General features: G+C 49.5%; 1 protein-coding gene across 11 annotated transcripts in view; it reads right to left on the bottom strand.

The window, feature by feature from the left end:
* Positions 1 to 1,500: 1,500 nt before the first annotated feature.
* Positions 1,501 to 23,876, bottom strand: part of BABAM2 (BRISC and BRCA1 A complex member 2) — a 493,307-nt gene continuing 470,931 nt past the window's right edge. For 6 of the 11 annotated variants that reach the window (XM_071076430.1, XM_071076429.1, XM_071076431.1 and 3 more), the window contains 2 exons: positions 12,759 to 12,932; positions 1,501 to 1,951 (listed from right to left, as the gene is read on the bottom strand). In XM_071076430.1, the coding sequence (XP_070932531.1) occupies positions 12,773 to 12,932 (160 nt within the window). In that variant the 3' untranslated portion in view covers positions 1,501 to 1,951; positions 12,759 to 12,772. The remainder of the gene's footprint in view (positions 1,952 to 12,758; positions 12,933 to 23,876) is intronic. The other 5 variants (XR_011611569.1, XM_071076435.1, XM_071076433.1 and 2 more) reach the window with 1 other exon arrangement.

The raw sequence follows: 23,876 nt of genomic DNA, 5'->3' as shown, positions 1-23,876 counted from the left end.
CTTAGTGGGTCATGATCACTTGCTCAGTAGAATCGCTGGGGAGTTTTATCAAAATCTAGAATACTAAGCTCCAGCTAGTGAGATTCCAAGTCAACAGGCCTGCAGTGGGAACTACCAGAGCAGTAGCTTCCTAAAAAAAGCTCCTCGGGTGATCTGATGAGCCGAGCCCACGATCCAGTCCAGCCTCCTCCTAGTATTAATATGATGGAGAGGAAGGGACTCAATGAAGGCCACATAGCCAGTTAATGGCAGGGCTGGCGTATGGACACAGGACACTGGACCGTTGTTCTTGTCCTGGGAATTCCCAAAGTTTCAGGGTAGGGGGCATAGTACCCACACGGTGAAAAAACCCAGAGCTAGGCTGGCTTCCAGTTGACAGTCACGACGGGAGGTCTGTTCCAGCTGATCTCCAGCCTCCTGAGAACATTCCTGGGTGCCAGAGAACACGGGAAGGAGAGGCACGCCTTCTCCTCACCAGTCCTCACAAGGGCCCAGGGCTGGTTCTTTTGGGCTCACCTGGTGGAAATGGGCTCCAACAGCCACAAAGGGAACTAAGGGAAGAGGTGAGAGGCCCTGTGAAATCATGTGTGTGTCCTGCAGGGGGGGCTGGTGGCTTCGCCTCGGAATGGGAAGGCCAGAGGGTGTCAGGGCGAGCACCCAGGCCAGCTCTTGCCCTCACCCCTGGGGGTGGTACATGGGCCCTGCTTTCCTGTGTGGAAGGCCATCAGGACAGGACCAAGTTAACCAAACTGTAAACCTGGTGATGTGGTCAAGTTGACGGCAGCCATCTTGTGTTTCAGCTAAGGGAGTGTGTGATGGTACAAGGAGGCCTGGCTCCAAGTTCCCAGATTTGTTCCTAATTTGCTGTTTCTAATTTGCATGTTTCCTTAACGCTTGGGCCTTAGTTCTCTCCTCTGTACACTGAAGGGAGTAACGGGTTAGAAACGAGGTGACTTCTGAAGACCCTTCTGGCTGTGAGGATCAGTAAGTTCAGGGAAGATGGTGTCTGCTCAGGCTATCTTCCCCAGCTCCGTTCCTGGCTGGCTGCACAGCCGCCAGGCCGCGAGCCCGGAAAGCAGACACATTCCCGTGATAACCCACGACACCCAAGCTTTGTCTTTGTGTATAATTCACACAGAGCTGCAGAGGCCCAAAGGACTCTCCCATCAGCCTAGGGAGAGGGGACGGAGAGGGGAGAACGGGAAGGACAGAGCCCTTGGTGCACTCAGCAAACTTGAATGACTACCTACTGTGTGGAGCTGGCCTGAGCACAAGGTGCCCACACAGGGGGCTGGAGGGTATGGATGGCCAGGGGTGGGGGTGTGTGTGCTAGAACCCATTTGTCATTGAGCAACAGCTTTTGGCCAGGCTGGGTGAGTGGCTGAAACCCAGTGGGTTGGTCAGACTGACTCAAGTAACTCCTTCTCACAGTGGAGGACTGCGCAGATAGGAAATGCTGAGGTATAAAACACACATGCACACACAGAGGGAAGACACTAGTTTCAGAGGAAAAACGGCGAGGGGCATTTAATCTTAAAACTTAAGAGGTCTCAGAGACAAAGGCTTTGGAAGAAAGGTGTGGGCATTCCTGATGCTTTACTTTCCCCGGAAAATTACTGCACCATAATTTGTGAGTTTATTTCTTCCAACTAAGAAATAGAGGCAAGAAAGAGGGAGGAACCCGAAGTGAAGGGCTCTAGGATCCAGGGACCACCAGCCAGCTCCAGTTGGATTTCAGCAGTCAGGGCTGCCTGGGGTGTGCAAAGCTGCTGTGTGAGCAAAACGCTGCCGTGAAGACATGCCAGGCGGCTTCCAGGAAGCGGCTGTGTGTGCTGACACGCATGTGGACAGGCAGTCTGGCTGGCCACCTCTCAAGACTGGTGTTTCCTAGAGCTTTCCATTGGCAAACGCTGCCTCCTGGAACTGAGGGACAAAGGTTTTGAAATAAGCCCTGGTGGGAAACAAGGGGAGAAAAAAAATTGTGGTTAGCACAAACAACTTGAAAAAAAGTGCAACTCGGAGCTTTCAAGCTAACTCAGAACAGTTGTTATTTATTGTTCATGCATGTTGGGCTGGATTTGCCTTCTCTGCTGAGGCAAAGCCCTTCGGATTTTTCCAAGGAGGTGCACGCAGTTCACTACTGTGATATCTCTCAGGAATATTCAAAGGGCCTGTACATGCGCCCTCCTGGCTGCCAATTCCTATGAGATACCTGCACTCAGGTCCTGCCGCCTTTTTTCAGGACAAAGACAAGGGCCTGGTCCAAGCTACAAGACAGTGTGTGTGCAATTGAACCACACAGTCATTTAGAGATCTGAAGTATCAGGAAGGTTGCCTTTTCCACTCAGTTGGACCTTTGACTTCATAAAGACAGAGGGTCTGATAAGCTTTTTAACACATTCTATTTTTTTAGAGACAGGGCCTCACTCTGTGAGCCAGGCTGGAGTTCAGTGGTCCAACCATAGCGCACTGTAGCTTTGACCTCCTAGACGCAAGTGATCCTCCTGCCTCAGCCACCCAAGTAGTTAGGACTATAGGCGTGTGCTACCACGTCAGCAATTTTTTTTCACTTTTTTGTAGAGACAGGGTCTTGTTACATTACCCAGACTGGTCTCAAACTCCTGGCTTCAAGGGATCCTCCTGCCTCGGCCTCCCAAAGTGCTGGGATTATAGGCCTGAGCCACTACACCCAGCCCTAATAATTTCTAAATGATTCATGGTCTCCATTTATTTCCAAACGCATATGCAGTCTGGTCTACTGGAAAGCAGCTAGGCTGGGTGTTAAGAGAACCTTCCCAGTCAGCGGAAGAGGGGTGGCAGGACCAGAGGCAGCCCATTTGGCCTTTTCGGCATCGCAGTTTCTAATCTGTGGAAGCAGGGCCACGTTCTACCTCAGATGTGCACCCGCCGAGCCCACACTGTGTCAGGCACCGTACAAGGCATCAGGCGTGGCGGGGTGGCCCAGCCATGGGACCCGCCACGTGGGAGACTGCAGTGTGGAGGAGATGGACATATGGGTGACCCCACATCAGGGCACCAAGGGCAGTCCCGCAGGCCGCAGTCCGCAGTCCGGGCAGCAGGGAAGAGGCAGCGGAGGGGCATTCCCAGCAGCAGCGTGCTGTCAGTTGAGAGGTGAGGGAGAAAAGGGAGGGGAGGAGAAGGGAGGGGCTGCAGAGGAAGGAGGTGGGCACCCGTGCTCCTGGTCACCAGGCTTGCCTTCTAGCCCCGCCCCACCGACACCCACACAATCACAGTGACACCTTACGTGTCCAGGAATCTCACCTCAGAGCAGTGGCGAGAACCAGGCAGGGCCACCAAGAGCTGTCACCCTCAGCACTGCAAAGGCTTCATCGCCTCACCCACAGGGAGCCTCCCACAGTCCATTTTATTTAGGATCTGGTCCTACTGAGCCTGGCTGTACCGGCTCCCAGCTCCCAGGAGATCAGAAGCAGCAAATCCGCAGTGGAGGAGCTAACCCAAGGGCAGGAGGCGGATTCACGGCAGCAGTGAGAAGAGAACAGAAAACTGCTCAGGAGCACAAGCACTCACCGGGGTTCCTGTGCCGCAGGGCAAAGAGCCCCACGCAATCCGACAGGCCCTGGAGTCGTCTCTGGAGCAGAGCAAATGCAGCGGCTGGTGCCACCAGCTGCCCGCCCCCTTCAAGTCAACTGCAGCCCTCTATCCAATCTGGCCTTGGAATGCTCTGGCTCTTTCTCAGTGCAGGCCTCCACCATGGCCTCTGCAGCACTGAAATGGCAGCTCCTCTCTCTGGAAGCTCCCTTTCCCTGTGACTTCTGTGACGTGTGGTGCCACAGCTGTCCTGCCTCTCTCTACCTCTCCCTGCCCCTCCTTCGGCACTCCCAGGCGCCATCGTCCTTGGGGTCATGCAGAGCAAGGTGGGAACTCCTGGGCCTGCAGCACCGCTAGCCCAGCCCTCCCTCCCCTCAAACTTCCAGTCCCACGTCTCCAACCACCTGTGGGACCCCCCACCTGTCACTCTGTAACTCACACCAGTGTTCCACATGGATGTTTTCATCACTTTCATGTATCTGAAAATGCTCTGACCAATCTGGTTTTCTGTAACAGAACCTTCAGTTTCCTTCTGAACCAGTTTCCATTCTCCCTAAACCCCTATGGCGAATTCATCCTCAAGGCTCCTGCCGCTAAGTCCCTCCATCCGTAGTGACTCCCATAGCTCCTGTCTTATCTTTCGATGGCACTGCTGCAGAAGCTGCTTCTCCCCTGGACATGAGGCCTCCTTTGACTTTGTTTGCAGCTACACTGATTCTCTTACAGTGTGAGTCTCTGTCCCTTTCCTGAGCAAGACCTTAATGTCCTCCAAATTCTCAGCCTGGCATTCAATGACTCTCACTATCTGGCTCCAAGTCATTAAGAAGACAATCTATTCTGTTCCTCTATCATGTTTTTTGAGATCATGCAACCCTTTGAGAAGCTAAGAAAGTTAAGGATCCTCTCCTCAGAGAAACTGCAGGTAAGACCTCCCCACACTGCAACTCGGGGATGTTACAGGCCCCCTAAGCCGGCCACGGTCCAGGATATGAGCCTTGGATCTACTCCCTCTCCCTTCTTCTCATCTGACTACCTGCTCTTCCTCACACATGCCATTTACCACCTCTGGGCTTATTCATGCTCAGGACAAATACCCTTGCTTCCATCAAGTCTTCCCTGGTCCCCAGGAGGTCCTCTCCCTGCACTGTCCGTGCTTCTTCCGGGGCACTTGTCTCACACGCACAGGTCTTATCTGCCAGCCCCTGGAAAGCAGGAGCACATCCTGCTCCCAGTGACCACCAGGCCTGGCCAACATGGTGAAACCCCATCTCTACTAAAATTACAAAAATTAGCCGGGTGTGGTGGTGGGTGCTTGTAGTCCCAGCTACTTGGGAAGCTGAGGCAGGAGAATTGCTTGAACCCGGGAGGCAGAGGTTGCAGTGAGCCAAGGTCACGCCCATGCCATGGCACTCCAGCCTGGGCGGCAGAACGAGACTCTGTCTCAAAAAAAAAAAAAAAAAAAAAAAAAGAAAAAGAAAAAAATGAAAAAAAGAAGGTGGGAGAGAAAGCAACCCCAGAAAGACAACAGGTACAGCATTTAGGTACTGAGGAAGAACACTTCAGTCCATTCTCAAATTTCAAACTTTGTCAACAGTAAGAAAGATAAAGCACCCTCTTCCATCCGCTTGTGATCAACACAGCCCTGAGCCCGCCAAACCGCCACCTCCTCTGGCCCTCAGGACCTCAAAGTCCTTATCCATTAACGGCACCATGCCACAGTCACCCTTAACGCAAAAGAGGAGCTGTGATGTGGAAGAGCTCTAGACCTAGGTGAGGCCGGGCAGGGCAGGAGAAGCCCTGGGCTCTGTTCTCTTACGAAGAGTAGGGGTGATAAGGCCACCTGATGCCACACTCGCATGGGACAATGTGTGGGAGGAGACAATCAACTGTTGGCTGCCACCCAGACGTGAGGGCCACTTATTCCCTCCATATGTTTCACCTGCTGCTATTTTCCCAGCACATGGAAATGCGGCTAGAGAGAGTCTTGTGGCCCCACTTCTCCAGAGGGTCTGAGATCGACAGGCTGCCACCAACCTCTGCTGCATGGATTCTGTGACCTGATGTGCACTGCGGAGTCTGGCCCATCCCAGTACCACTTTCAGGGAGGGCCGAATGGGCCCCAAGTTAGAGGTGAGGACGCCAACTTCCCCGACCTTACAGCTACGAACATCAAGGGGAGAGGCTGCAGCTGAGCTGCTCTGTAGCCCCCACAGGTGCCGGATGAGCAGATGGTGCTGGAACCACTGCTGCCCTGGGTGCTGGCCTGAGCTGGGCAGGGGTCGGGTCCGGGGAGCTCTCCACCTACCTCCCCAGGCCCAGAGTCACACTGGGTCCCAAGGCAAGCCTCATCAGCTCAGATTTTCCTTGGAAACTACTAGGGGAAGGGGCTACAACATTGCAAGCTCCTTACACAAAAAGGTCTTGGCAAGAGGGAGCACATTTGAAAGGCAAGCTTTTTTCTTTTCAGAAAGTTCTAAAGTTTCCTGTTCTGTCCTGGGCTTTCCCTGCCAGGGCCAACTGCGTGCTGCCAAGGGGAAGCGTGGCGAGGGCTATTTAAAGGCATGATGCTACCAGCTGTTTTCAGTGAGTGCTTCTCAACTTGGATCCTCATTAAGTCAGTTAAGGGAGGGGGAGGAGAAGGAAAGGGAAAATGACAACTGGCTCCCACCCATTTATAGATTTTAAAAACACTGTTTTCACTTATTTCACTTTTTATCAGAGAAAATGGAGAGCTGCCCAGAGTACAGATTGCTAATGGCAAGAGGTATCTGTCATCTTTGAAAAACCTTCGACCCAGAGACAAAGTATGTAGTAAGCTTTAAAAGTGTAAGCGTGTTCTAGGGGATAGTGAGGTCTCCTTACCTCCCCATTAACTGGCCAAGTGGGGCCCACAGGAGAGGGCCCTGAGTGTCAAGCTCCTCACTGAATGCACACTGGAAGGGAATTTATTTTTAGATGGAATTAGAGCTCAATATGCCTGAGGGCAAAATGAGGTTCGGGCCCTCTTCACTGATCTCAGTCTCACTGCTCAGGGTTTCATAAAATTACAACTCAGTCCAACCCAGGAGTCTCAGTTAGGAGAAGAAAACGTAAGGACTGGGTAGGTTTTCCATGAATTCACAGCAGAAGTAGGGCTGGCCCAGGCTTCAGCCCACAGGCACAGCATGGTGGAGGCAACAGGGTCAGGAGTCAGGGGGTCTACTTTTGTGGGCCTAGGGCCCAGGGTAAATCTCTTCTGGACTTCAGCTCCCTCATCTACAAAGCAGAGTGCTGTTAACTGAGGGTCCTAAGGCTGGTGGGCTGTGGAAGGTGAGGGCAGCCTGTGCGGGGCGGGCTCTGGAGCCAGGCAGACTGGGCTCGAGGCCTGGCCACGCTCCTTACTCGTTGATGAGGGCAAGTGACTGCAGCTTTAGTTTCTTCATCTAAAAGGTGGGAAAACTGTGCCTACCTTAAAGGGTTCTTGTGAGAAGTGGATGAGATGGTCTGAGTAAGCATTTGTCATGGTACGTGGCATAAGAGATGATCAGTAAACATCAACTATTACCATGAATACCCGCTGGGGCCAAAGGGAAGAGGCTCTGAGTCTGAGTCCGTGGAAACAGCCAGAAGAACGTGTGTGTGCAGAAGCGGGCAACCTGTGAGAGGTCTAGGGTCCTTGCCCTCAGTTCAGCCTTTCCCGAGCCTCCTTGGATCAGGTCCTCCCTCCTCACGGATCACACTGAGCTGGCAACTGCAGGCAGAGATGGCCAATCTCAGGCTTGGACACTTAGCCAAAGTCATGGGACACTGTGTGTCTTTTGCAATCCAGTCTAGAGCTGCTTGTGGCATCCTTGTGGCATCAAAGGACAAACTCTGCAGTCAGAGGCACCTCCAGCCCTTGCCTGTCTTCTGCCCCCCAAACCTGCCAGGTGTACTCCTTGTGTGTGGTGTGCGGATTTGGTCAGGGCTTGATCAGGGATGACGCTGCAGCTCTTCCTAGAGGGGTATTTAGGAATCACATGGCTCCAGCTGCCAAGAGCAGGATGTTGGTTGGCCGGTCCTCAAACAGCTCTCCTTCTGTCCAGGACAACATGCATCATAAAAGGAAGGCAGTGGGGGAAGTGGAAAGAGCACTGCACTAGGAGGCAGAGGACTCACAGCTCTAGCCTGGGCCCTGGCTCATTGTGTCATCCAGAACTGGGACTCCATTTCCTCACCTGTAACAGGACGCTTTCTACTTAATGATCTTATGACCACCCAGTTATGGTCTGAGATATCATCCATGTGATCTTGAGCAAGCCACTTAACCCTTTTGTGTCTTGATTCTTCATCTATTAAATTCAGACACTAGTACCTCTTCTCTTTTTTTTAAAAAAAGTTCCAGGATCCACGTTCAGGACGTGTAGGTTTGTTACATAATAAAAGTGTGCCACGATGGTTTGCTGCGCCTCTCAACCCAGCACCTAGGTATTAAGCCCTGCAGGCATTAGCTATTTATCCTGAAGCTCTCCCTCCCACCCTGCCACCCACCAGCAGGCTCCAGTGTGTGATGTTCCCCTCCCTGTGTCCATGTGTTCTCATTGTTCAGCTCCCACTTATCAGTGAGAACATGTGAGGATAATGGCTTCTAGCTCAAACCATGTCCCTGCAAAAGACATGATCTCATTCCTTTTTATGGCTGCATAGTATTCCATGATGTATGTGTACCACATTTTCTGTACCCAGTCTATCATTGATGGACTGGGTTGATTCCATGTCTTTGCTATTGTGAATAGTACTGCAATGAACATATGCATGCATGTATCTTTAAAAGAGAATGATTTATATTCCTTTGGGCATATGCCCAGTAATGGGATTGCTGGGTCAAATGATATTTCTGGTTCTAGGTCTTTGAGGAATTGCCACACTGTCTTCCACAATGGCCAAACTAATTTACATTCCCACCAACAGTGTAAAAGTGTTCATATTTCTCCACAGCCTTGCTGGCATCTGTTTGTTTCTTGACTTTTTAATAATCGCCATTCTGCTTGGCATGAGATGGTATCTCATTGTGGTTTTGTGTTTCTCTAATGATCAGTGATGTTGATATTTTTTCATATGTTTCTTGGCTGCATAACTGTCTTCTTTTGAATAGTGTCTGTTCATGTCCTTTGCCCACTTTTTAATGGAGTTGTTTTTTTCCTATAAATTTAAGTTCCTTGTAGATTTGCATATTACACCTTTGTCAGATGGATAGATTGCAAAATTTTTCTCCCATTCTGTAGGTTGTCTGTTCATTTTGAAGACAGTTTCTTTTGCTGTGCAGAAGCTCTTTAGTTTAATTAGATCCCATTAGTCAATTTTTGCTTTTGTTGCAATTGCTTTTGATGTTTTTGTCATGAAGTCTTTGCCCATGCCTATTTCCTGAGTGGTATTGCCCAGATTTTCTTCTAGGATTTTTATAGTTTTGGGTTTTATAGTTAAGTCTTTAATCCATCTTGAGTTAATTTTTGTATAAGGTGTAAGGAAGGGGTCCAGTTTCAATTTTCCGCATATGGCTAGCCAGTTTTCCCAGCACCATTTATTAAATAGGGAATCCTTTCCCCATTGCTTGTTTTTGTCATGTTTGTCGAAAATCAGATGGTTGTAAATGTGCGGTCTTATTTCTGAGATCTCCATTCTGTTCCATTGGTTTATGTGTCTGTTTTTGTACCGGTACCATGTTGTTTTGGTTACTGTAGTATAGTTTGAAGTTAGGTAGCGTGATGCTACTTTGTTCTTTTTGCTTAGGATTGTCTTGGCTATATGGGCTCTTTTTTAGTTCCACATGAATTTTAATGTAGTCTTTTTAAAATTCTGTGAAGAATGTCAATGGTAGCTTAATGGGAAAAAGCATTGAATCTATAAATTGCTTTGGGCAGTATGGCTCTTTTCGTGATATTGATTCTTCCTATCCATGAGCTTGGAATGTTTTTCCATTTGTTTGTGTCCTCTCTGACTTCCTTGAGCAGTAGTTTGTAGTTCTCCTTGAAGAGGTCCTTCACACACCTTGTAAGTTGTATTCCTAGGTATTTCATTCTCTTTGTAGCAACTGTGAATGGGAGTTCATTCATGATTTGGCTCTCTGCTTGTCTACTGTTGGTGTATAAGAATGCTTGTGATTTTTGCACATTGATTTTGTATCCTGAGATTTTGCTGAAGTTGCTTATCAGCTTAAGAAGCTTTTGGGCTGAGACAATGGGGTTTTCTAGATATAAAATCATGGCATCTGCAAACAGAGACCGTTTGACTTACTCTCTTCCTATTGAATAACCTTTATTTCTTCCTTTTGCCTTATTTCTCTGGCCAGAACTTCCAATACTATGTTGAATAGGAGTGGTGAGGGAGGGCATCCTTGCCTTGTGCTGGGAATGCTTCCAGCTTTTGCCTGTTCAGTATGATATTGGCTGTGGGTTTGTCATAAATGGCTCTTATTATTTTGAGGTATGTTCCATCAATACCTAGTTTATTGAGAGTTTTTAACATGAAGGGATGTTGAATTTTATTGAAGGCCTTTTCTGCATCTATTGAGATAATCATGTGGTTTTTGTCTTTAGTTCTATTTATGTGATGAATTACGTTTACTGATTTGCATATGTTGAACCAGCCTTGCATCCTGGGGATGAAGCCGACTTGATTGTGGTGGATAAGGTTTTTGATGTGCTGCTGGATTCAGTTTGCCAGTATTTTATTGAGGATTTTTGCACTGATGTTCATCAGGGGTACTGGCCTGAAGTTTTCTTTTTTTGTTGTATCTGCCAGGTTTTGGTATCAGGACAATGCTGCCCTCATAAAATGAGTTACGGAAAAGTCCCTCCTTTTCAATTGTTCGGAATAGTTTCAGAAGAAACGGTACCAGCTCCTCTTGGTACCTCTGGTAGAATTCAGCTGTAAATCCATCTGGTCCTGGGCTTTTTTTGGTTTGTAGGCTATTTATTACTGCCTCAATTTCAGAACTTGTTATTGGTCTATTCAGGGATTCAACTTCTTCCTGGTTCAGTCTTGGGAGGCGGTGTGTGTCCAGGAATTTATTCATTTCATCTAGATTTTCTAGCTTATTTGCACAGAGGTGTTTATAGTATTCTCTGATGGTTGTTTGTATTTCTGCGGCGTCAGTGGTGAAAGCCCCTTTATCATTTTTTATTGACTAGCACCTCTTTTCAGGGAGGTGGTGAGGAGAATGGAAATACGTATCAGGTACCAAGTCCAGGGCCTGATACATGGCAAGTTTCAGTAGGAGGTGGTAATGCTGTAAAGGTGGTGGGAGCAGTTGGGTTATTATTGGACAGCTTTTATCTGAATAGGATAGTTTTTATCTGCATAGTTTTATACAAATGGGGCAGGGTTAGTGAACACTGCAGAGCCCCAAGCAAAAAGTGCCATAGACAGTTTTGGGGGGGACATGAAGGCCTGTTCCTCTCGGCCACCCCTCTGCCCTCTGGCTCAGGAAGCATTAAGTAATCAGAGGGTAATGCCTGGAAAATGACATAACAGTTGGCTTCTAGAGAAGGGGTCTAGGAAGACGGAAGAAAGTGAAGACAGGGAGCCATCAGGGAAAGGCTCAGAGGCCTTGGGGTTGAGGCCAATAGGAACTTTTGTTCAATGAAGTCTCATCAAAAGGGTTCTTTCCTACTGGAATTATAGTGCTCTATTGATTCAATAGATCTTTTCAAAAGAATAAAAATCCATAAAATAGACAGCTGACAAACTGAATCAATATAGCTTTAAATAAATGAAAACAAAAACAGAATATACAATCCAAAGAGGCTGGGGACTCTGAGGGCAGGGAGAGAGCACCTAAGGCAGTTAAGCTTTGCACAGGTGATTCTTGCAACACTACCGGGTGTGGCAGGGGTCATGCTCCCCATTTTGCAGGTGAGAAAACAGAAGCTTAACAAGTGCAGTTAAGATGCCTGCCAATATCACTCCAACCCCAGTGCCACTAGAGCCTGGCCCCGTGGATGAGACCCTGTGGTCTTGTTGCTGTTAGCCTCCTTTACTTGGAACTTTTTATTTTGCAAGAGCCTAACAGTTGCCTTCTTCCAAAACAGGACTTGAATTCTGGAATTCAAAAATGCTTTTCTTTGGGTAATTGTAAGATGAGCCTCATGATGTTTGCTAGAGTCAGGCCAATGTGGTGGTAGGGTGGGGTGTGGTAGGAGAAGTGGTTCAGGGACACAGCCCTCACTGTCAGGAAATCAAGGGCATAAATCAAGTCAGAGGTCATTTTTGCAAATAGAGGCAAGTTCCAACATCTAAGGCTCATTGCTTTTTCCAGTTTTCTTCTGCAGCTGTGACTTCAACTGGCACATGTTTTTAATCAGTCATATGAAAACCGATTGTGGTCTGAAAATCAAAGCAGTCCTGTAAATAGTGTAAGACAAGTCCTGCTAATCATGCCTCGTGGTCTTGCCTTGTCCTTATTGTCCTGAACCGCCACTGTAAATTCTGACTCACTTGGGGTTACTCGCCTCGTGTCAAAGGGCCTCGTGTCAAAGGGTCATCCTCACAACAGGCTGGCTACAAAGAGACCTGCTTCTGTTTCAATGCCCTTACCCCCTAACCCTCCAAAGGCCCCTGTGACAGCTGCCATCCAACTGGGTGCCTTGGTGAGTGAGTGACTGGCACGATGGTAGCTTGTTTTGTAATTATGCCTGGGGCAATGGCAGCCTGGCTCTCGGGTGTGGGCTTTAGGAACAAACAAGTGCTTGTAAATGGCTCACCTACACAGTCAGTCTTGCTAAATGCGCCAACCCCTGAGCATGCCTGGTTTGTTTTCAGGGGGTCTAAGCTTGCAAAACAAGGAAATTAACAAACTTGAGATGCAAAGGCTTGATATCGCAGCGAGAACACAGTATCACATGCTCACAGCTTCAGGCAGAGGCCCTTGCCCTCAGCTGGAATCAATCTCCCCTCTACTCGATTCCACAGCACGCTGGGCCTCCAACCTCGGGCTGAGCTATGTCTGCCTTGTGTTTGAGATGTTTAGATTGGTGTCTAGACTACAATTTATACAGCTCGGCTTCCTCGCCTGCGAGAAGGCTGACTGTGGTCTCAGTATGTGTTGAATTAAATCAAATGCCGTTTTAGGAGGACTTCAACAACAACTGACTGAAATCCATTTCTAGACATCAAAGTATTGGGATGGATTCTGGTTCCTGCTAAATCACAGGGTATTTTTAAATACTTACCAAAGTGATCAAAATTACTGAGCAGTTCTCTCTCCCTCTGAGGCCCTCCAAGGAGGCCCTCTGGAGCTTGGCCAGTTCCTCTGGGGCTGGAGCAGCTTGCAGCCAGTTTTTGCAACTGCAAAGGCCAGGACTTGCTCCCACGGGCTGCAGGCATCTCTGCTCCCTTGGCATCCCCTGGTGCAGCAGATGAGAAGGAGGAGGAGAAGGGAGGGCCAGCTGGCTAAATGGAGGGAGGGACAGGGTAGTCCTAATGGGCTCCTGAGCCTCCGCCGGCCATGGGACCAGCTTCCTTCTCTGGTGTTCATCGCAGATGTGTGCACACATCTACACATACCAACTATTCTCTCACACCCTGGGAGAAGCTCCATGAGGGCAAGGCCCATGGGTCATATTCATCCATCTTTGCATCCCCAGCCTGGAATATAGTGTCCAACACACACCAGCTCAATAAATATTTCTCAAATGCAAGCATTTAGCTTACTTAAGATATACTTTAGAATGACAGAACGTTGTAATAGAAGGAAAAAGGAAACCACCGAGGTCAAACATTACAGGGAAGGGGAATGGGAGACTAAGGGCGGGAGGTTAGGATGGTTCCTGTGGCACTGCATATCCTAATGATACGTTAGCATACGTCATCCCTGTAAGTGCCTAGAGGGCAGAATTTGGGGATGGTTCACCCTTAGTGCCCTTGGTGCTCACCTTGTCAGAAGCTCCTAGCAGGTGAATGTCAATTTTTGTGCTAAATGAATGCCTGTTTGCCCAGGGGGTTGACCTGAGGCCCCAGAGCTAGTAGGAGGAGTGTGAGCCAGTCCTCTCCATCCCCCTCCCTCTCGGACTGCCGTGCCCTGCTTGATGAGAGGCAGGAATGGCTGTGTGGCACTGAGAAAGGCTGGGAGGATGAGTGCACCTGGCTGGGCCGGGGCTGGGAACGAGGCCAGGTGGTGGGTGTGGGGGGCTAAGGAATGCGCTGCTGCCTGGGGCCTGGGAACCCAGAGAAGAGCCCCAGCCCTGGATTTATCTTGTCTCCCCATCTGCACCTGCCTGGTGTGCCCAGATAGTGAGTCCTCTGCTCACTCTGCCCAGGGCTGTAGGAGCAGACACTCAGCACAGGCCATGATGTGCTGATGGCCATGTGGCTGCCTGGGGTGGGGTGCAGGGAGCTCGCCACAGTCCCAGCCAGGAGGAGGGCTACTCACGCAGCTCACCTGCGGGGAGAAGTGGGCCACCTGTCCGATGGTGGTGAGTCACCACCAAGGTCACAGATTACCCTCCACTTCTTAGTCATCGAAAGGTGAAAAACCAAAGGGTGGCCCTCAAAGAGGAAGTGCCCAGGGACCCAGCAGAGCTGACCCTGGAATGTGGGTCCAGGCCCCAAGTCACACCCCAGCTGGGACAGTGCTCCGAGGTTTGTGCGCGGCACGGCCAGGCATCAGCCTCCACAGCAAAGTACCAGACTCCCAAAGGAGGGCCTGAGGAACACTTAGGAGACCAACTCCTTGGGGCCACTAACCTTCCCTCCCCTGACGCTCTCTAGGGCTTTGAAGTGTTATTTGCCTGGTTATAAGTTCAGTTTCTTCCACCAGATCTCAGCATCCAGAGGCCAGAGCTCATGGCTTCCACAGGTGCTCAGTCCCTGCATGCTGGCTTTTGGGCACAGATTTTGGTCACCCAGCACTCTGGGACATTCACCCCCCTGGCTGGGTGTTTGAGGATGTGGGGGAGGGGCAGCAAGATGGCCATGGTCCCTCCTCTCTTCACCCTCATCCCCCTGACAGCTAAAATCACACCCCCAGACACCTGGCTCTCTGGGCTTCAGACAGAAAAGCAGCAATTCCCAAAGAAGAAAGTACTCAATGGGAGAGGGCGTCCAAACTCCACTCCCTGCTGGGGTACAGTGGCCTTCTAGAGACAGTGGCCTTTGGTAACAAGAGTAATCCTCACAGCAGGAACTTCAGGTGGGCTCTGCTGGGGTAGGGTGTGGGGAAGTTCCATGCAGGCTGGCAGGGAGCAGAATGTCTGGCTGGAGGGGCCTTAGGAGTCTTCTGCAATCATGCAGTAGAGAGGCTGGGGAGAAGCACAGGAGGAGGAGATGCACTTGCTCTGGCTGGGCCGCAGGGCTCACTCCACACTGCACCAGCACGGGCCCTGCACGTGCTGACAGCAGGTAGCTCTGTGGCCCCAGGCTCCAGGTACAGAGAGAGAGGGAGGGAAGGAAAGGAAGGGCATATATGCAACCTGGATGAATGATACCCACACGTGGTGTGAAGTAGGCTTGTTCAAACAGTGGGTTGCAAAATCCATTTCGTGGGTTCTGAGCAGCATTAAAATAAAGTGAAATAAAATCAGGGTGCACTGTATGTGGCACTTTTGTTTTAGTTATATATACTGGATTCAAATGTAAAATATCTTGTGGATTGTGGTTAAAAAAAAAAAGGCTGGAAGCCATGAGTATAAGGAAAGGGAGGCAACTACTACATGCCAGATATCATGCTACTTGTTTTCATGTATATTATTTTATATTTACTCCTTCTAACAGGCCTACTACCAGGCAGGTGATTCTATTTTTGCCAAAAATAAATCTATGACCAGAGATGGAAAGTAAGTTTTCTTTTCTTTTTTGAGATTAAGGTCTCTCTCTCTGCACTCTGTCACCCAGGCTGGAGTGTGGTGGTGCGATATTGGCTCACTGCAGCCTCGACCTCCAAGGCTCAAGTGATCCTCCTGCCTCAGCCTCCTGAGTAGCTAGGACTATAGGAGTGCACCACCATGCCCAGCTAATTAATTTTTTTTTTTTTTTTTTTTTTAAAGAGATGGGGTTTCACTATGTTACGGGTCTCACTATGTTGCCTAGGCTGGTCTCAAACTCCTGAGCTCAAGTGATCCTCCTGCCTTAGCCTTCCAAAGTTCTGAAATTATAGGTGTGAGCCACCATGCCTGGCCCAAAGTAACTTTTCTAAGATCACACAGCTAATAGGTGGCAATGCTAGTTAGGAATCCAGAGCTGTTTGACTCCAAAGGGCACATTCTTCCCACGCCACCATGATTTCCAGTGGAAAGTATACTGCCCACTGAGTCGGGAGCTTTGGGTTCTGTCCCTGGCTCTGCCGTATAATGGTGAATAACTGCTCTGTTTTCTCATCTATGCAGTAAGGGAGTAAGAGAAATAATTTCTAAAATTTTTTGATTTCATGCACTCTCCCATCCCAAACCTCATTGTGGCAGTATTTTAGTCTCCCCCATTAAACCTTTCCTAGAGCTGCCAACAGCTCAGTAATGAATTTCGAGGGCTACTTACTGCCAATCCCCATTGCACCTACATTTGTTCTACAAAACCCCCTAAATGGCCCTATCTCTGGTAGCTCTGTGTGTCTGCAGGTATTGACTGGTGCTGTTAGCTCTTATCTAGGGACCTGCATTGTGTAGCTTTTCAGCAGAATTATGACTGTGATGACAAGAGACCAAAGGGATGACCTCGACCTCCCTCTCACGGGCCCATGTGGTTCTTGGAAGGGCTGGGGCATCCTAATGAAGAATGAAGGCTACTCTGAGTGTCTGGGGAAGGAAAAGAAGTGCAAGAAGCAGAGTACATGCAGTCCACCCAGGTGACATGTGAGGGACCACAAATGTTCTCCAAATAATGAGCCCCAGAAGAGCAAAGGAAGCCCAGAAGGTTCCTGTAACATAAAGATCATCTTAAAACTCCCTAGGGTTGATGAGGAGTAGTATCTCTGTGAAGTGCTGTCACAGCGGAGGTGTCACAATCCCGCACAGTCAAACTGCGGACTTGGCATGGGGAGCTTGAGCTGTCATTCCAGCTCTGCTTTTCTCTGCTATGCCACTTTGGAGAAGCCACTTCACCTCCCTGTACCCCAGGGATGCCTCATCTGCAAAGTGAGGGGATGGTTTCTGAGGTCACTGCTCGGTCTAATATACTATTATCCATTACTATTATTTCTGCTTTGGTATTAATCCAACCACTTTAGCCAGAGACAGTTTCTTAAGTGGAAGCAGTAATTTAACAAATGACCTCTCCCGGTGCTTTGCTGGAGGGGTTCCCTCAAGAGCCTCCATAAGCATCATCAGAGGTGCTGCACAGGTCTGAGCCGTCTATCTCCCCTTTGTCTCCAGATCTGACTTAGGACCCCAAGAATGCTGGCCAATATCCATCCTGCTCATGTTCCTTCCACCCTTCAAATCAGCAGACAACTAAACATTCACACGTTCATGGGCCACTCCTGTGCTAGTCATGGGCTGGTTCCTGCAGGGCTAAGGGGCTGCATTTGGGCAGGGCCCTGGCCCTCCGGGCACACACAGCTTGACTCCCAGAGCAGAGAGGGCTGCATGCTAACCCTGGATGAGAGTGGGGAGCTCTGCTTTCACAGCCACAGGCTAAGCCCTCCCTGGCCTGCCCCTCCTTACTGCTATTGCTTCGGAAGAACAGGAGCAAACTTCCTGCCTTGGGCTGGCTTTCTTTTCTGCTCAGAGCTATGTGGGGGCATTCTCCAGCAGGCCAGACGTCTAGCCCCTTTAATGACAATAATGATAATTTACATTTATACAAGGCCTTTCATTGGGGGATTTTAATTGCATCGCAAACAATAATTAATTCCCCTTTGCGAGGCTGGCAGCCAGCTAAGCAGGAGCCCCTTTACTCTGCAGGTCAGGGGTGCTTTCCTGGGCCTGCAACATGCTGGGGGTCTCCCACCTAACCTGACACCTCCCCACCCTCAAGGCCTGGCCTAAGCATCGGGGCCTGGGGCCGCCAACTACAGTCCATGACTGTTTGTCCTGCCCCTGAAGCTCCACAACATCAATTGCTGAGCCACTCATTTGGTGCTAACCAGAGAACCTTGCTATTGGGCGAGACTCAGGATCTTGTCCAAGGCAGTAGCACTACTCGGGGGTGATCCTCGGCCGCTGCCAGAACACCTTTCATGATGGAGAGCGCGCTGCTTAAAGGCGCCTCTGAGAGTTACAGGGTTCATCTCTCTCTGGAACTGGAATCTGTCCCCTCGAAACTTCTGCCCACGGGTGCCAGCTCTGCTCTCTGGAATGAAGCAATCCTACATAACTGTCTGGGGTTGCTGGTTGAAGTTTCTGGTACGTAAGTTGTCTACTTCTGTGGTCACCCTTGGGCGGAGCTTGGTGGCTTATACTTCACTGAAGTTCAGGGACACTTGTCAACTGAGGGGTAGGGGCAGCCGCAAGCTCCATCACTGGGGAGTGCCGAGCTTTCAATGCAGCACTTCAGACTACTCTGCCCCAGTCTCAGTGGTATAAACACTGGAGGCTTCTGAGTTCATTTCACTGGGGCTGCACCTCAGTGACACCGAAGTACCCTCATTTTCTGTTGAATGACTGAATGAACAGCCTTCCTTCCTAAGGATCTATTATTCTTAAGTTCATGCAACCACTGTCAATTGCAAGGGACTGGTTTTTGGAGACCAAGTCAGACAATAATCCATTTAGTTTTTTTCTTTTTCTAAACCCACTTTATCAGAATAAATATTTGGTGCTAAACTTGAGAAATGGAAGCATCAATGCTGAGCTGGGAACTGACCCAGGGCAAGGAACTCCACAATCCTCCTCCTCTCCAAGGAGTGAGAGGCAAGGGTGGGGCAGAGGGGCAAATGAAATCCTTTGCTAAGTTTATTTTTAAAAAGCTAGATCTTCTGGGGAAACCAACACTCCCTAGAGTGATTTCTGGGTCCCTGCTGGTTTGCTTTTTGCCTGAAAAGACACCGGCCCTCCCTCTGCCAAGAGCACATTGTTTGGGTGAGATTTTTCTCACACTGGCTTACCATGGAAGGAATTTCGAGCATGCATTAAAGGCTGTTGTTTTCCTAAAACCTGCGCAGTATGAACAAGAGGTTTGGCTAGTGGTGACACGGCCTCATTCTGCTTAGATTTCACACGATTCCTATCTGCCTAGAATTGGAGTGAGCATTTTTGGCTTGGGTTTGGCCTGGATTGTAGATCTGGGGGATGCTTGGGAAAAGAAACATGGGTTAGAGACGGAGCCTCCTGGTGTCATTCTGTGGCAAGGAGAACACGTGGCAATCATTCCCTATCTGATTAAGTGGGATTTTGGAGTAAGAGAAAACTGAATTCAAATGTGGATCTATTACTTACTAGCTGTGTGTCTGGAAAAGTCCCCGAGTCTCTGTTTCTCTCCAGTGACCCCACAGTAGTTGTTATGAGGCAACAGTGCCAGGCACATGGTAAGAACTCAAGCCTTGGTTTCCTTCCTGCCCAGCCCTCCACTGCCATCACATAGCTACAGACACACACACACTGAGGACCTCCTGTTTCATGTTAACTCATCAAACAGTTACTGAACAGCTCTTATTAACAAGGGCCTGGATCTCCTGGGGACACTGTCCAACTAGTGTCTGGTACCAACAGGTATGTATGCAAAGTGAATGAACTAACTTGATACTTGCTATTTTATAGTTTATAATGTGCTTTCAAAATAATCTCATTTTAATCCAAGCAACAATCATGTGTATGAAATCGATCCCATTGCTCTACTCCCCCTATATACATGAAGGAACAGGCTTGGAGAGGAGTAACTTGCCCAAGGCCAGGCACATGATAAAGGCAGAACAGGACTTGGAAGCTGCAAGCCTGTGTTCTGAAGACAGCACACTGCCAGCCCTGGAGGTGTTCCTGCAGCCACTGAGGGCTAAGGCTGAGGAGGGAGGGCACGGCTCTGGGCGCACCCAGGTTCCACTAGAAGGCACCCCACTGAGTGACGCTGCCAACCTATGCCTGGCCACAGCAGGCTGCAGCTAAATGTGAGGCCATCACCGTGGGCCCGGCGACGTGGAGTAGTAAGTTTCTGAAATTGGAGACATTGGCCAGCAGTCAAGTTTCTTTCTCTCAGGCCCTGGGCTCCGGTCCTGCCCTGATGTGCACAGATGTTTCCAGGTTGACTTCACTGGGCTCCCACTGCCCTTCTCAGTGTGCGTGACTGCACTGATATGCAGGTACTGTCCTTTACCTTCCCATCACATCCTTCTAGGTCACAGAGAAGAAGTGCTATGGGCGCCGGACTCTAACCGTTCCTTAGCAGGGTGCCCTGCACATGTCAGGGGCTCACAACAGGGACGAACTGCATTCCTTCTTGTTCCCAGTAGGCTCTTAAAACCAAGTAATGGGACAGGAAGCAGATGTTGGTCCTGGGTTGCTGTCAGCTCACTGCCTCTTTCTTCCCACTCCTCTAGCCTCTGAGCTGCTGGGAACCGCTGATAGATGCAGAATTGAAAGGATAGGACAGGAGTCTTTCAAAGTTTGCCCATATGGCTGGCCCAAATACAGTTTCCAGCATGAACTGAGCGGTGGAAATCGGATCTGACCACAATGCTGCAGCACCCACAGAGTTCATCAGTCTACTCCAAGCCATTCTGACAACACTCCCTGCCAAGGGTGGGTGTCCCGAGGAATGCCGTCACTGCGCACACTGCGCAGCGGGGAACCCAGTGTCTCGGGGATGAGGTCAGTTCCCCCACCGTGAGCCTGTCTATTCTGGACCTCTGAGCACATTTCCCTGTGCTGCAAGTGTATTGCCTTTGAGGTTGAACCGTGTGGAAAATCATGTGCACTCCTTGAGCTGAGCTGAAGCTGGCAGGAGGAGCCAGGCCTTGGGCTCTCCTGCGTAAGCACCTGGCCTACAGCGGGGGGGGGCCTATGGCATCTGCGGCCAGAGGACCAGCTCTCTGCTCGCAGCATGGGGCACCAATCCGTCAGCCCTGACTCCAGCCACACTTGCCTTGCAGTGCTGCTGAAGGGCACAGGGATGAAGAGGTGTGCTGGTGGCTAGCCTAGTCCGCTGTGTCCTCAAAGACCAAGGTCAAGCAGAGTTAACCTGTTGTTGCCCAGCTAGGCCCCTGAGGGGACCCCTCAGACTTCTAACATGCCAGGTACAAGGGGCGCAGGGGGCTGTGCATTTTTGGACGTGCAGCTTCTGCCCCGCACAAAGGCATCAGGCCAAGAGAGCAAGTGGGGGCTGAAATTGAGCCTGTGCTCTGCATGCTAAGCTGTGTGCTCACCCAGGGACAGAGGCTCAGATAGACAGCTTCTTCTTTACCTAAAGCTAACTCCACCAGCCCAAAGTGGGAGCCTTTTCTTAGTTTGCACAGAGGTTCTTATTGGCCAAGGTGACCCTGAGAAGACCATTCAGTTCTGTGTGTTGGGTTCCCTATCACACACCTGGTGCACTAACATGGGTATGGGGAACTTCACTGGATGCAAATTCTATAAAGTAGAACCTTGTTTGGATGATTTTGGGGGAAGAAAGTGAAGATTTCTTCCTTCCTAATTTGCATTTTAAAAGACATCTTCAGAACCCATTCTTGTTCTCCTGGCCACAGCCTACTGCACTACCCCACCGCTTACAGTTAATCTTTTCCATCCCATTGGAACGAAGGCAAACACAGACAGCCCAGGGGTGAGGTGGAGTTTGGGCAGCCCTACAGGTTCTCCAGGACAGCATTTGGCTCCCTTTCCTGCCGTGTTTATCAAGCAGAAGAATCAGCATTCTCTTCCAGGCAAGTACAAATGGGTGTCCCACCTCAAACCATGCCACTGAATACAGTCAGACCTACACAGCTGGGATATCTTTTCTGCAAAACTGGTGGACACCATGCATAGCAGAGCCATTAGACCAATAAACAAATACAGACACACAGCAAAATAAACTCTGTAAAACTACAGCAAAGTAAGCCCCGCCCTTTGTAAAGTTCAACAATCTCAAAGCATGCTTTGTTTTCTAACTACTACAGGATGGAAAGAGGCCCTTTCCAGTGAGCCCCTATTCCAGGACCTCTTCCTAGTCAAGAATTGCCTCAAGTTCAAGAGCCATAGAATGCTGGATTTGAAAACCCTAGAGCTCATCTAGCTCAGGGATCAGCAAACTCTTCCTGTAAAGGACCAGATAATCAATATTTGCAGCTTCGCAGGCCATACCTGTATTCTGTTGTAACAATTCAACTCTGGCCTTGGAGTGATAACAGCCAGAGATGATATGTAAATCAATGGGTGTGGCTGTGTTGCAATAAAACTTTATTTATAAAACCAGGCAGCTGGCTAGCTTTGCCCTCAGGCTGTTGTTTGCCCATCCATTATCTAGTCCAGCCCTTCCTTGTACAGAGGAAAAGAGATGAGGTCACTCCTTCACAGTCACAGGGCCATTTGGAGGTCCACCCAAGACCAAGACCTGACTTTCAAGGCTTGGTGGGAGGAACAGAGATACTACTGCCAGCCTCAGAGCCACCAAGGCAGAGGCCAAAATGGCTGCTTGGATAACGAGAGATTGACTAACATGTCCAACTTCACCAGAGAGGACCAAAAAGCAGGTGGAAAATCACAAGTTAAAATCTATCCACAGATTAAATCTACAGGTTAAAATCAAATGGGACTGGAAAGACAACCTACATATCCAGCTGAGCCTGCAGAGATCTAACCATCGGTCACAGCCTCTAAGCGTATGCTGCTACTGTTCATTCATCAGTTAGACTCAGGCACAACCTTAAAATGTCTCTGGTGAAGAAAAGGCTGGGAAACAGGAACTGGAAAGTCACTGGCACTTGTCTGTGAACAATATGAGAAGAAAACAGCAAATTCATGTTTTCCAGTCAGCAGCTAGTCAAACCTCTAACAGTACGTAAGTGGTCAGAGAGGACAAGCCCTCTCATCCAGGGCTGAGAACAGGTTGTTTTGGCTGTCAAGCATTTTCAAAACAAGTTTTCTTGGTCTCATGACAGGTTGTGGCAAGAATAAGAAAATAAAAAGAGTGGAAGATCCCATGATCGCTGCCCTGGGCTTCCATGTGGGCTGGCCCCGCCTGCACAGTCAGGTTTGCCTTCAGTGTTCAGATAAAGCTGGTCTTAAGGTTAATACCACCTTGCCAGTGACACCACTGAACAAAGTGATTCCTCTAAGAACTCTCTGGCAGCCAGATAATTTTTCTAGTCTGGGAGGAATAGGTCAAAGTCACTCTTAAGCCCAAGGATGCTATTCTGCTTGAACCTACGCCCTGTTTTGTTTTAATTTTTACCTCATGTTACGTGGATGAATTATTCCCCTGAAACCGAGGTGAAAAGCTATCTGCTCTGAATTGGATTTTTCCATCTCAACTGCAGGACGCTTGGTCAGGGTGGGGCAAAGAAAGCAGTGAGGAGGCACTAATGGGGACAGCCATGAGTAGGCTGGTAGAGAAAGTGCCATTGGCTCCTAGCAGCAGTGGTGCCGCTCGCTTTTAGGAGACGAGGGTCAAAGCATAAAGCTGAGCATGGCAGTGCCGGAGGACACGCAGCCAAGTGGGGGTCTGGGGGATACTCATCGGGTAATCCAGTGAAAATGACCAGAAATCAACCAACAAGGGTGCTGAGAATTCTCCGATCCCCTGAGCTATTATCGGAGAGCCCAAAGTAGTAGACAGACACCTAGACCTGAGTTCAGACTCAAAATCTGTGACCTTGGGCAGAATTCTCCCTTGTTTCATTTCTAAAGTGAAGCAGCTGGATTATCTTTCTAGCTCCGATATCATGATCCTGAGATTGCCAGGGCACAGGGCACTGAGTCGTTACCATCACGTGTGGATGGCTGTGTCAAGTCACTCACACACGTACCTCCCCACAAGGGACAACTCAAGTTCCCGCTGTGAGCGATGTTCCTGGAAGAAACCTGAAGAGGATGCTCTGCCCTGAGATGTGCTCGTATCCTATGAGACACGTTCTCAGACCACAAAGGCTGTCTTCGTTCTACCGATTGTCTGTGGGAATGTTCTGAAGAAAGCAAAGAAAATCCCCCATAAAGTCTTTAAGTTGGAGGACGGAAAGGCTGATGCATGTTCTTGCCCAGAGGGGGCTGAGGATATGTGAAGGCTGGGGCAAGACATTCTTCCTTGCTGCACCCCCACCCCACCCCTATTCCCACCCCCACCCCCATTCCCACCCCCATTCCCACCCCTACTCCCACCCCCACTCCCACTCCAAAACATGCACAGTGGGACCCATCAGATTTGATGTCTCTGCCTAGGAAGTGATTGGAAGGCCCTGCTCAAAGCCTGTTGCGTGGAGCCTTTATCACCTGAGAGACAAGGCTAGCAGGCAG

Source organism: Macaca nemestrina, chromosome 13, assembly GCF_043159975.1.
Source record: "Macaca nemestrina isolate mMacNem1 chromosome 13, mMacNem.hap1, whole genome shotgun sequence".
Taxonomy (NCBI): Eukaryota; Metazoa; Chordata; class Mammalia; order Primates; family Cercopithecidae; genus Macaca; species Macaca nemestrina.
Note: the sequence above shows the minus strand (reverse complement) of the source record. Positions and strands in the feature narration are given on the sequence as shown.